Source organism: Amblyomma mixtum, chromosome 3 (genome assembly GCF_055824585.1).
Source record: "Amblyomma mixtum isolate Tamu chromosome 3, ASM5582458v1, whole genome shotgun sequence".
Lineage (NCBI taxonomy): Eukaryota > Metazoa > Arthropoda > Arachnida > Ixodida > Ixodidae > Amblyomma > Amblyomma mixtum.
In genome coordinates this window covers 79336283-79347777 of record NC_143014.1, presented here as the reverse complement: position 1 = coordinate 79347777, position 11495 = coordinate 79336283, and the positions used below count along the sequence as shown (strand labels likewise).

General features: G+C 42.9%; 1 protein-coding gene across 1 annotated transcript in view; it reads left to right on the top strand.

Annotated features, from left to right (window-relative positions):
• Positions 1–4384: 4384 nt before the first annotated feature.
• The window catches only part of sl (small wing phospholipase C gamma 1), a 105356-nt gene continuing 98245 nt past the window's right edge, over positions 4385–11495 (top strand). Inside the window, exons 1-6 of the mRNA XM_089579843.1 lie at positions 4385–5052; positions 5356–5505; positions 6680–6818; positions 8123–8204; positions 8456–8536; positions 10955–11044. Of these exons, the coding sequence (XP_089435969.1) occupies positions 4836–5052; positions 5356–5505; positions 6680–6818; positions 8123–8204; positions 8456–8536; positions 10955–11044 (759 nt within the window). The 5' untranslated portion in view covers positions 4385–4835. The remainder of the gene's footprint in view (positions 5053–5355; positions 5506–6679; positions 6819–8122; positions 8205–8455; positions 8537–10954; positions 11045–11495) is intronic.

Genomic DNA, 11495 nt, shown 5'->3' with positions numbered 1-11495 from the left:
GATAGGCTCTGATGAGCTGTCAGCTCTTCCAGAAAAATACAGAAACAGAAGTGTGACCTCGGTTTTCAGGTGATAATAGCCTATGTATGACCTATCATCCTTAGTGCGTGTCTGTATGTCCTGTTTTAGTCTTTTACTGTTGAAAAAAAAAAGGAAAACACCCAGCCACTTTGAAGTTGTGCTCATGTTCAAAAGTTCGAAGCTAGGCACCCTGCCTTTACTCCACGGATGCTCTTTGGAAACGCCAGCATATTGCTGCAAGTCTAACCACTCTACTGGCACCAACATGCACTTGGACTACTCTGTAGCAAAACCTCGTTATTCGATCCCCTTTAATTAAGAAATCTGGGTAACTCGGAATCCCGCACAATGTCGATGCAAGTCTGGCTTCGGACGCTCGTTAATTCACACGCAGCTGGGCTCATACCAGTTCATTCGGATGAGGACCGTGTCGAGATATGACTGGCTCGGCTAGTGATCATCCAAGTATCCCTACTTAAGCCAGAAATACATGGCTCGATGCTGCGCTCACACCTATGACCCGCGCATAACGGCATATGTGATGACTTTCGGGGGACCCTGTCGCTGAAAAATAGTGCGGCCGCATAGTTTCGGCTCCACATTTTTGAGCTTTGTACCAGCCAACCTGCAGAAACAGCGATCCAGGCGCAAAGCAGCCATTTGGCCGATCAGCTGCGTGCAGTTTTAAACAGTTTAGGATGCTGATTGGTGTGTCGCTGGTCTCGTTTTAGGAAGGCGTCTCACCATCTTGGGGCCGATACGTTTCCCTCTCTTCTGTCCTCATTGTTCTTCCTGTGCGCTGAAACTGCACGCATGTCACGTGCGGTTCGCAGTTAGCTCAGTGGAGTCTCCTAATACATGACTGCACCTCTTGTGAGGAGCCCGTAGAGGCTTTGACATTTTGGAACAGTTTTGATTCGACATTCCTGACTGCACACAGTAAAGCATTTGACGCGGCTGCATAAAATCATCAATGCCGCATACTTTTCCTTCTCAAAAGGACAACCGTCGCCCAGGTTTTGAGCAACCAAATCTACTACAATCTAAACGGTTGACAATTTGATAATTAGATCTTCGTGGAAAATTCGGAGGTTGTTTTTTCAGTCCCTTGAAGTCCAAATTAATGAGATTTTACTCTAACACCTGGCTAGCCTTGATATAGACTGTGCCTGGCTGGCTTCTTTGCATCACTAGAGCTCCCATTTGTTCTGCGAGCCCCTTTAATGAAGCTCTCCCTTGATACATCTAGTGTGCTTCTGTCCCAGCTTCTGATACACCCAGTGCTTCTGTCCCAGCTTTGGCAAGACACGGACATTGGGCCAATGCATGGTTAGTTTTTGATGCGAGGAGAGCAAAGGGATGGCTCTTGTCAGAGCCATTGTGGCTACGCTTGCTTACAATTTTCCATTGGCCGATTGACTTTTATGGTATATGGGGTTTAACTTAACAAAGCGACTTAGGCTATGAGGGATGCCGCAGTGGGAATTCAGAAATTTAGACCACCTGGGGTTCTTCAATGTGCACTGACATCAGACAGTACACGTGCCTCTAGAATTTTGACTCCATCGAAATTCGATATTGCTGCAGCCGGGATCGAACTTGCGTCTTTTTGGGTCAGCAGCTGAGCGCCATAGCCACTGCACCACCTGTTAATGATTCTTACTAAAATCATTGAATAATTTTCTAAGCAATAGAAAAGAAATGTGCATAATTTTCTAAACAATAGAGAAGAAGTGTTTTGACCACCACAGACAAAAATAAAAATGGTTGCTTGCTTTCGATTCATGCCGTCTCTACATTCTAGTACAGAGGTCTCAGATCCTTTGTCAACGGGCACCCGTCTAGGCTCGCTTGCCAATCACTTCCCTGGCTGACCTCACACACGTCTGCACGTACTGAATCTTCAAGCCAACTCTGGCTTGAAGATGGGGCTCTGAGACCCTCTCGAGACACCCCTTACTTTAAGCACTGGTCACAACAGTTACTCTTTTGTTTAGGTCAGATGGTATATATTGCTCTTAATGTCCTTTTTTTTTTTTTCCAGCATTTGTGATACATTACAAGTAAGCTTTGAAATAACATTTTCCTAACCTTAATTAAACATCTAAACAACACATATGTAACTTTCACTAAAATGAGGACGATTAACGTTCTGTGTTATCTTAACAGATAAAGAAGGTTGTCAAAATTTAGAGAAAGAGGCACTGAATAAGAGCCGTTAGACTAATGATAATACTTAGTTCTTTGCAGGTGTATAATTTTTTGTTTTCAGCTTTTATTTTTTCCAGTCAGCTCGCAGTAACCCTGCAATACCAGACCCGCCAATTATGATCTGCCACAACTTCAGCAGCACTTTGCCAGTACCATGATACACACTACAAACACACCACAATACGTGCAACTCGCACACTCGCCTTCTAATGGATAGCATGGCCTCAAGCTTATACAGCGAGCCACGAAGGCTGAAGGGTGCCATCAGTGACAGTGTGAATGGGTACTGTCCAAAGTTTTTTAATTAAATTTCTTGGCTGTGCATGCAGTCTATGGCAGGCATCATCGAAGATATTTAACAACAAACTTCTACTTTTGCAAGTTAGAAACATCATTAATGCACAAACAGTGGGAGAAAAGTTCAGAGATGCAATAATGCTTGAAAACACTTGCAATGCTCTGTTATGTCCATCCCAGCAAACCAAAAACCTCTCAGAGACGTCTAGCTAGACGTCTCTGAGAGGTTTTTGGTTTGCTGGGATGATTTGAACATTATAATAACAAATTATAATTTTCAATGTTGGTTTATATAGTTATGCTTCAAACATCTAAATAGCATCTAAATTTGAACAGAGCATTAGCATAATGCTTGATTTAATGTTAAAGTTTGGTTGGTTTGGTTTATGGGGTTTAACGTCCCGAAGTGCCGTAGTGCAGGACTCCGGTAATTTCGACCACTTGAGGTTCTTTACTGTGCACTGACATTGCACTAATGTTTACAGTGCAATGTCATTATTGCATAATTTTTAACATTAGCCTGATTTTTTAACTTGGCATGTAACGAACTTTCAGCAACTTACATGACAATTCCATTACGATATTCTGTTTGGTGATGGGCTGTGGGGGATGAAGGGATGAAGAAAAGCGAAAGAATGAAGAAAGAAAGAAGCACCGAATAAGAGGCATTAGAATACTCATACTTTGTTCTTTACAGGTGTATAATTTTTTAGTTTTTTCGGTTAAGCCCAGCAAACCAAAAACCTCTCAGAGAGTTGGTTTGCTGGGAGCTCACAATTGACCCACACATGGAAACTTCGCGGAAATCGTTGGTTGGCCTCTTGCTTCGCTTAGCCGCATAGCAAAAAAAAAAAAAGGAAAATATTTTTAGGAAAGGGAAGGCGCAGTAACCGTCTTATTTCTCGGTTGACGCAACTAAACCGCGCAGGTGAGGAATGGGGATGAAGGAAGGGGAAAAGAAGGAAGCGCCGTCACGCCGTAGTGGAAGGGCTCCGGATAAATTTCGATCGCACAGGGTTTTGCAACGTGCGTTGACATCGCACAACACACACGCGTCTTGCATTCGCGTGTATCGAAATATGGCCGCGTCGTCTGGAACTGAGCCCGCATCCTCATGCTCTAGCCAAAGAGCTTGCGGCTATAGCTGCCGCCTAGCAGCATCCGTGGAAGAGGCAGAGCGAGTGATTTTCCGGGACAGTTTTCGCGTTCCTATACTTGTGCCAACTGCCCAAAGTTATTGCAGAATCTGCGTAAGCAGAGGTTTATTCATGATTCTAATTTTTGGTGCGCGATCCTCAAAATTCCCGCTGTTATAGCCATGGCGATAAAAAAAAAAAAAAAAAAAACTGAGGAGGGAGCATGTTTCCTCCATGGTGGGAGCGTCTAACGACAGCCTTGAAGCCAATCGTAAAAAGTAAAAATATAGTAAAAAAGAGAAAGTCGGTCCTTTCGTGATTAAACCACGTGATAGCGTGCGGTGCGCGCGCATGCGCAGGTTGGTCCGGCAAACTGACTAGATCAACCCATGCTGTAGACACGGGCTGTAGACGACATGGACCCCGTTACGAGCTGGGCAGACGCGCAAACTAAAACATACCAGAACCAAAACATAAAGGACTGACTAGGAGAGCGAAAAACAGGGGAGGGAGCGGCTTCACGAACACTTGGCTTGCGAAGGCGGACCGCTTGGCGTCGGGCTCCCTCCGCAGTTTTCTTTTTTTTTCCTCCATGGTTATAATAATATGCGCACGAACTTGAAGCGTTTTTCAACTCTGCGACATTAAATGCAACTATTCTTCCACCGTGCTATCGACTAAAGCGCTAACGCAGCTAAAGCGGCAACACTGTGCCCCTTACGTTTTTGTTTATGTTGCTAAGGGCTGCAGCAGCGGCGCGCGGGTAGCTAGTGTTTCCGTGCTCCGATCAAGTGTCCGGGAGCGGAGTCAGGTGGAGTTTCGATGTGGAGGAGACAGGAGGCTCACGGTAACCTTTGTGTTGGGTTACTCGTGAAAGAATTTTGCAAAATGTAGTGCCGTAGTTGTGCGGATTTCGTATCTTGGTAATCTAGTCGAACTTGGGTGGGAGCACCCACGGGCGTTCGCGAGAAACTGCGGCAATGCCATGACCAAGCCGGACGCAAAGACTAATCAAAATTCACGTTGCCACAGGTATCTGTGAAAATTTTCGGTCTCGAAGACGGTTGCCTTCTTCTTATTAGAAGAGCCATTGCTCGCCGAAGCGTTGTTGCGTTGTAGGTGCAATCCTGCTCACTGGATAGTTCACGAAACTGTGTGCCACTAGCAGTGATGGCTGCGTCCGTTCATCAAAACGGCAGCGTACCTGTTGCGTTGTCAAGTTTGCGCGAGATTGAACAGATTATTCGTAAGTTGGAGCACGGAACTTCCCTCATAAAGTTCTACCAAAAGGGTCGGCCCGAGAAGAGGACTTTCTCGATAAAGCTGGAAACTCGGCAGGTCATTTGGTGGCGGCCAGTCACCGGGCGAGCGGTGGAAGAAGGAGCAGGTGAGCACCTTCTCTGTCATTCTTCTGTCGGTTTAGTTATTATTTTTACTGATGCTGTTCCGTTCTTAGTTGGCTAACATCGATTCTTAGCTGTTCTCTAGTGTGTCCACGAAGAGAACCGTTAGGAACTTGATTCATTAATTCAGAAGCCGTGTTCTTTGGAGATAGTTGACGTGATTCGCTGCGACGCAGTCATTAATTTTTCGCCGAGAAACTCATCAATGAACGGAGTAAATGTAGCTATGAAAATGAAATTTTCAACCGTGTACCTTGGTCAAGTAACCCATTAATGTTATATTTCAGTTGATCTGCGAGAAGTCAAAGAAGTTAGGCTGGGACGCAACTCGAAGATATTTGACCGGTGGCCAGAAGATGCTAGGAAATGGGACCCAGCCCAGTGCTTTGTTATATTTTACGGCAGTGCCTTTCGTCTCAAGACATTGTCTTGTGTTGGTAAGAAGTGAATGAAGTTCTGTAAGCATGTTTTTAGTCTTTATTCAAAGTAGTGCAAGCTACTGTTCAAGAAGCAGTGTTGAATTGTATTGCATTTTCTTCTCAGCAGGTCCTTTTCAGACAGAGTGGCAATTGAAAGCTGTCATTTTTGAATTCATTGTTGCCTATGTTCATGGGCATCCAGTGCTGTAGGCATTGCAGCTAGAAAAGTAGTTGACAAACTGTTTCCATGGTTAGATATAGCAGAGCCATTGATTCAGCTGAATGTTGGTGGCTTAGCTAGCATTACCCCGAGGCCTTCGTTCCTTTCTCACATGAAAAGATCTTTGTTCAAAAGTTGGGAGCTGTGGGGAATGAGTTCAGCCAAAATAGAGAAAAAAAAGAAATGTCAGTTTTTGTGTGCTTTGCACCAATATATTGCTGCAGTAAATTACTTTATAGTAAAACACAGCTCAAGGTTAGACATTAAATTGGACGCAGCTGTTAAAGTTTTTCCAAAATTTTTTCTTAGAGCTCTCTTACTCAGTTCTAGGCTTTGTACTTGTATTTCGTATTTGACAGGTGCTGTACACATCTTGGCAGATTGAAACTCAAATAGTAACCTTGCCTAGACTTTAGAAAGGGCTGTACATCAGTATCATCTTGGGCACAGAAGTGATGTCGGGACCATGGTGTTAGGGTGTTAGAATAGGTTCTAGCACCATGGCCGGACATTAAGCTCGATATACCATATCTGCCAGAAAAGTGATGTCATGGAGGAAAATGAATATCAGAGGCACAGCATCAGCATTGCAGACAGTTTTGTCAGACGATGGTGATACCTAGGTCATAATCTGAATACTGATTTTGTACTTTTTCCTGTTTTATGTGTACGTCTCTAGCAGTTGATTCATCCTTTGTTTTAATAGTGATTTAAGATGACACTTCGGTTTAAACCTGACCTGCCAAGTGGCTTTGGCATTCGGCTGCTGATCCCAAGGTCGGGGGTTTGACCCCAGCCACAGGGGCCATACTGTGATGCAAAAGCCTGTGTGCTATGCGATGTCAATGCACGTAAAAGAGCCCGTGGTGGTCTAAATTAATCCAGAGCCTTCCACTACGCTGTCCCCACAGCTTATATGTCGCTTTGGGATGTTAAACAATACATTTACAATTTATTTTGGTTTAAACCTAGCTACATCAGCCAAGGATTGTGAGCAGTGGATTCGTGGGATTCGGCACTTGGTGGCTGATACGTTGTCTGCGTCCTACCCACTTCAAGTTGAGCGATGGCTGCGTAAAGAATTTTACAGCATGCAGAATCCACGAAATGTGTAAGTTTGTACTTTCAACTTAAGATTGTACATGTGTATTTTAACATATGATTGTCTGTCCTACATGTCTTGGTAAAAAATAAGTGTGGAAAATGTGCAAACGACAAGAAAGGGAACTGTGAAGGGCTAAACCAAGATTTCTGTCTCTTTGTTATTCATGTGATGCATTTTTATCAAGGTGTTTTTTTCTACCATGGGCATATGTTATTGGAACGTAATTAAGCTGCTTGCTTCCAAAAACTCACATTTCCTTAGAGTAGTTGCCATGTACAGCTTAACTAGCAGTGTCATTTAAATTGGGCTTGGATAAGCTTTTGGTAAATGATAGGCTGTCTGGCTTGAAATGCGATGTTTGTGGCAAAAACCAAAATTCACTTACCAGGTGGTAATTCTGGACTTGACTACAGAAATTCCTTTCCATTTGCCTCTTAGGCAGCCAGTCTATCTCATCCTGCATGGGTGCCAGTGTAGATTGGCTTCTGAATTGGTTTAGGTACATATGGTTATGAAGTTTCATGTGCCAATACTTTTGCCTTTAAATATTTCTACAGGTGTAGTAGTGATGAAAATTAACTCTAAAAGCCAGAGCGTATCATGACTAATTGCTAGCCATTTTTTGTCAGTTTTGGTTTTAGTAAATAGCAGTTTGCAGATCCTGTGGGATGTCACATGCGATCCGATGAAGCATAGATGACCACATAGACTCTGAAAATTCTGGTGCAATGAGAAATTCATATGCCCTTGCTATTACCACACTCCACCAAGCAGCCCTGAGGTTCTGCACCACTGATCGTTAACAGATAGGCACAGAGACATAGTGATATTCAGTCCTGTTTGGATAGAAGTGGTGAAGCTGTTTCCCAAGCAGTTTTGAAAATTGTATTAAACTATGCCTGCTGTTGAACCTCACTGAAAGGCATCCCTGTATGCCAAAGAAACAAATCATGTCATTTGTCATGTCACAAGGGAATTGTAGTGGGGGGGGGGTGGAGATTCCACACTGTTGCTGCAAATCACATCTTCTAACAATGGGAGGTCAAAATTTCCGGAGCCCTTCACTACGGCGTCCCTCATAGCCTGAGTCACTTTGGGGCGTTAAACCCCAATAAACGAAACAAAAAAAAATACAAGCATATTGCTGAGTATGCAGCCTCTTTGCAAATTTCAGAACAGAACATCGTGTCAGGATATAAAAAATGAAATGTGTGTCATGGTCGGGTTTAGCACGAGCAGGCTTGACTGTGTGACTAGCAAAGCCTAATGATTTTCGTACTTCCTATGAAAAACACTTTTCTTATTTTCAGAATAACTTTGAAAGACCTCAAGGCATTTTTTCCCAAGGTCAACTGTAAACTGTCAACAAACAAATTGAAAGAGTACTTTCAGGCAAGTGTTTCTTTTTTTTTTTTTTTTTTTCTGAAGCTTGTATGAGATAGTGGCTAACACTGAGGTTTATTATGCCTACTTTTCTCCATTAGCGTATTCCTTTGGTTATTTTCCTGTGCAAATGAGAAATATACTGTGCTTCTTCAGTGTGCTTCCGCTGCAACTTCATTGAGTGTATATGGTTCTGCCTTTGAGCAGAGTGTACAAAGCCTACTGTTGAATGCTTAACAAGTTTTTAATTTTTTTCACAGGAAGTTGACACTAACAGAGCTGGTGAAATTGGCTTTGAAGGTTTTGCATCACTATATCACAGCTTGATACATGATGAAAAGGTAAGCTGTCTGAATGCTTTCCAGTTCTTGGTAGCTTGTGAGGGATTTCTGCATTTATTGCAAGGCTATTTTCTTGTTTAATAGAATGTGGAGCAGAAGCATCATTCATAGCTGGCAGCATGAGAGCTAGGTGCTACATATGCCAATTATCAACTGAGATCTTAATCCACAGCTATACATTAGAGCATAACAGTCTAGAGTTTCACATGTCTTCAAGGGTCTCTGACTTTTCTGCGGTCAAGAATTTTGTTATTCTGCATCAGTTGCGAGCTGTCATCCTGGGAACTCTCTTCCGTAACAATTATATGAAATGGCTCTTTAAAGTGGAATTTACAACTGTTGCAATGAAACAGTTTCACTGCACTTGTTTGAGCTGTGCCATCTCTAAGATAGTTTGTCTTGCACATTGGGTAGCTAGCCTCTGCAGATATTCTCTTACGCCTGCTCTCCAGGAAAGGGGTGAAGATATATGACAAGTCTATCACTTAAGCCTCCATGTGCATTGTGCCAAGCATGCATTTTCACATGTTGCCCAGATGGTGGGTCATAATGGCATAGTGCCCATTGCACTACATTACCACAACTGCAGAGTGGCATGGCAGACTGTGGGAAGTGTAGATGTATGGGTCACTCTCGGGGGGGGGTCATTTGAACTGTGTATTTCTTTGACTTATTTTTTTGCCGAAAAGTGGGTTAAGCATCCCATCCCTAAATCTACCGTTGGACTGTGGTGATGTGCTGGTAGTGAATTTCAAGTGGCGGTATGTTAGCACTCACCGGAAAGACTGTGCACCAGTTAGCACAAGATAAAAGCTGTGTCACAAAAAGACACAGTGTGCACAAAACACACACACACGAAGCGAGCAAACTGTGACTGAAGTGAAGTGAAGGAATGTTATATGCACTTCAAAGAAATCCATATGGACTGGAAAGCAAAGCTAAAGTGCTTCTTAGTTTGTGTGGAAACAATTAACAGCAAATAAAGGGGAGAGGGCATGTACAGTATGCAGGCAGCCAGGTGCTGGGAAAGCAAGTCACCTGTTAGGATGACGGACGGATAAAATGCTTAGGTGCCTTTTACATTCCTGATGGGGTCACTTTGTCTGCCGATAGAAGGTGGGGATGTTGGGACTGCGTGCGTATATTAGGGCATGAGCAGGCTATGGTTTCAATTTTTACTCTCACTTGCAGTGCCCACGGCTCTAATATTTTGGGAAAGATGATCATGAGTGCTTGATCTAAGCACTGCGCTTGCTTATTTGAAGTATCTGAACCAGATCAGGGGCCCTTTAAAGTGAATAGTTAATCTACAGTAAAAACATCGTTAATTTGTAAATGAGGATAATTTGAACTGCTGGGCTTGCAGTGATTTATTTAGACAGGTTCCCAAACGGGAGGTCGTGTTGAGGAACAACCGGCACTGCGTGCGATTGTTTAGCTATCCCTTCTCAGCCCTGAACTGCTTGGGGCATGAAACTCAAAACGTCTCTGGTGTGCATGCAGCAGCAGGCATGACAAAGATTAGAAGGCTATGGTTGCTAGGCCAAGGAATAGTCCAGTCTCATAGTTTCGTTTTCAGAGCCAACCCGTGGCGACGGCAGCTATCGCATCGGCGAGCCAGCTGAGTACAGCTTCATGTGTTTCAGATGCTGATTGACGCGTGTGTGGACTTTCCACTTACTTTTTAGCAGGCGTCTCGCTGTTCTGACTCTGACACACGTTTCCCTCACTTCCATCCGTGTGGATCTTCTAGTGCCTCAAAAGTGCACACTCTTCAAGTGCTATTTTTTTTTTTTTGTGTGTGTGTGGTAAAGCCTTCCCAAATGCGAAAGCGCCACTGAGGAGGAGGCGCTACCTCCACCATATTGCACCATGAAAAAAAAACTGTGGAGGCTGGTACCATTTTCGACCTGTTCTTCTTTGGCATTCCTGATAGTGTGCACGCAGTAAGGCATTTAATGGAACTGCTAAAAATCATCGCTATCATGCAGTTTTCATTGCAGAAGCAGACAAATATTGCCCTCTTTTTCACCAAATAAATTTACCGTCATGCAAATGGTTTGTGGCATTTGGGGGGGGGGGGCATAGGTAATTCAATTCTGAAATAACTGAGACGGGTTCCTCGAAGTTCGATATAATGAGGTTTTACTGTATTCACCTGGAGAGATATTTTTACCATGAGAGTGTTGAAACAGACAAACAAACAAAAATGAATGAACACAACTGACACACACAGTTGCTATATGTATTATTGCACAAGCACATCACTATGCATGCATGTTTTTATAGATTTAAATAGCCTAATAGTCTGTGCTTGGCTCTTTGGTTTGTATTTCACTTCATGAAAACAGTGTTCGAGAGCCTTGTGAAAGTGAGCTTTTAAATTTTTTTAGCCACCAGTGTTTATATTTCTTGCAGCTTTTCAACGATTTTTTCAAACCGTATGCTGATGAAAGTGGAAAGGTCACTTTGAAGGCTTTTCAAAAGTTCCTCTCTCAGGAACAAAAGGTAAGGACACCTTTTATAAATTAGAGTTAATGAGCTTGGGTCTAGTATGTAAAGTCGTAAAAATATTTGGAGAAGTAGTGATAAATTCTAAAACTGATCTAGGTGCTGTTGCAAGGTGCGATTAGTTGCTGCATACTTTATCAATGGCTACAGCTTTTGAACATGCATGGTATGTTGTTTCATATCAGCTTTTTTTTAATGCTGAGTACTCTGTTATGATAAATTTCATCTGGAACATTCTACTGTTCTAAAATTTGTCAATTGCCACATTACCTTGCAGTCATGACAAAAGCTTCAAGAGAAACTTGATTCTCGCGCGAGTTTTTCCAGTACAGTGTCAAAATCTTAAAATCTGAATTTTGAATATTTTAACACTAGTTACCAAGAGTCCTATACTGTATTGTGCATCATTACCGTGAAGGCTTTTTAAAATATTCCTGCCTCAACTGCT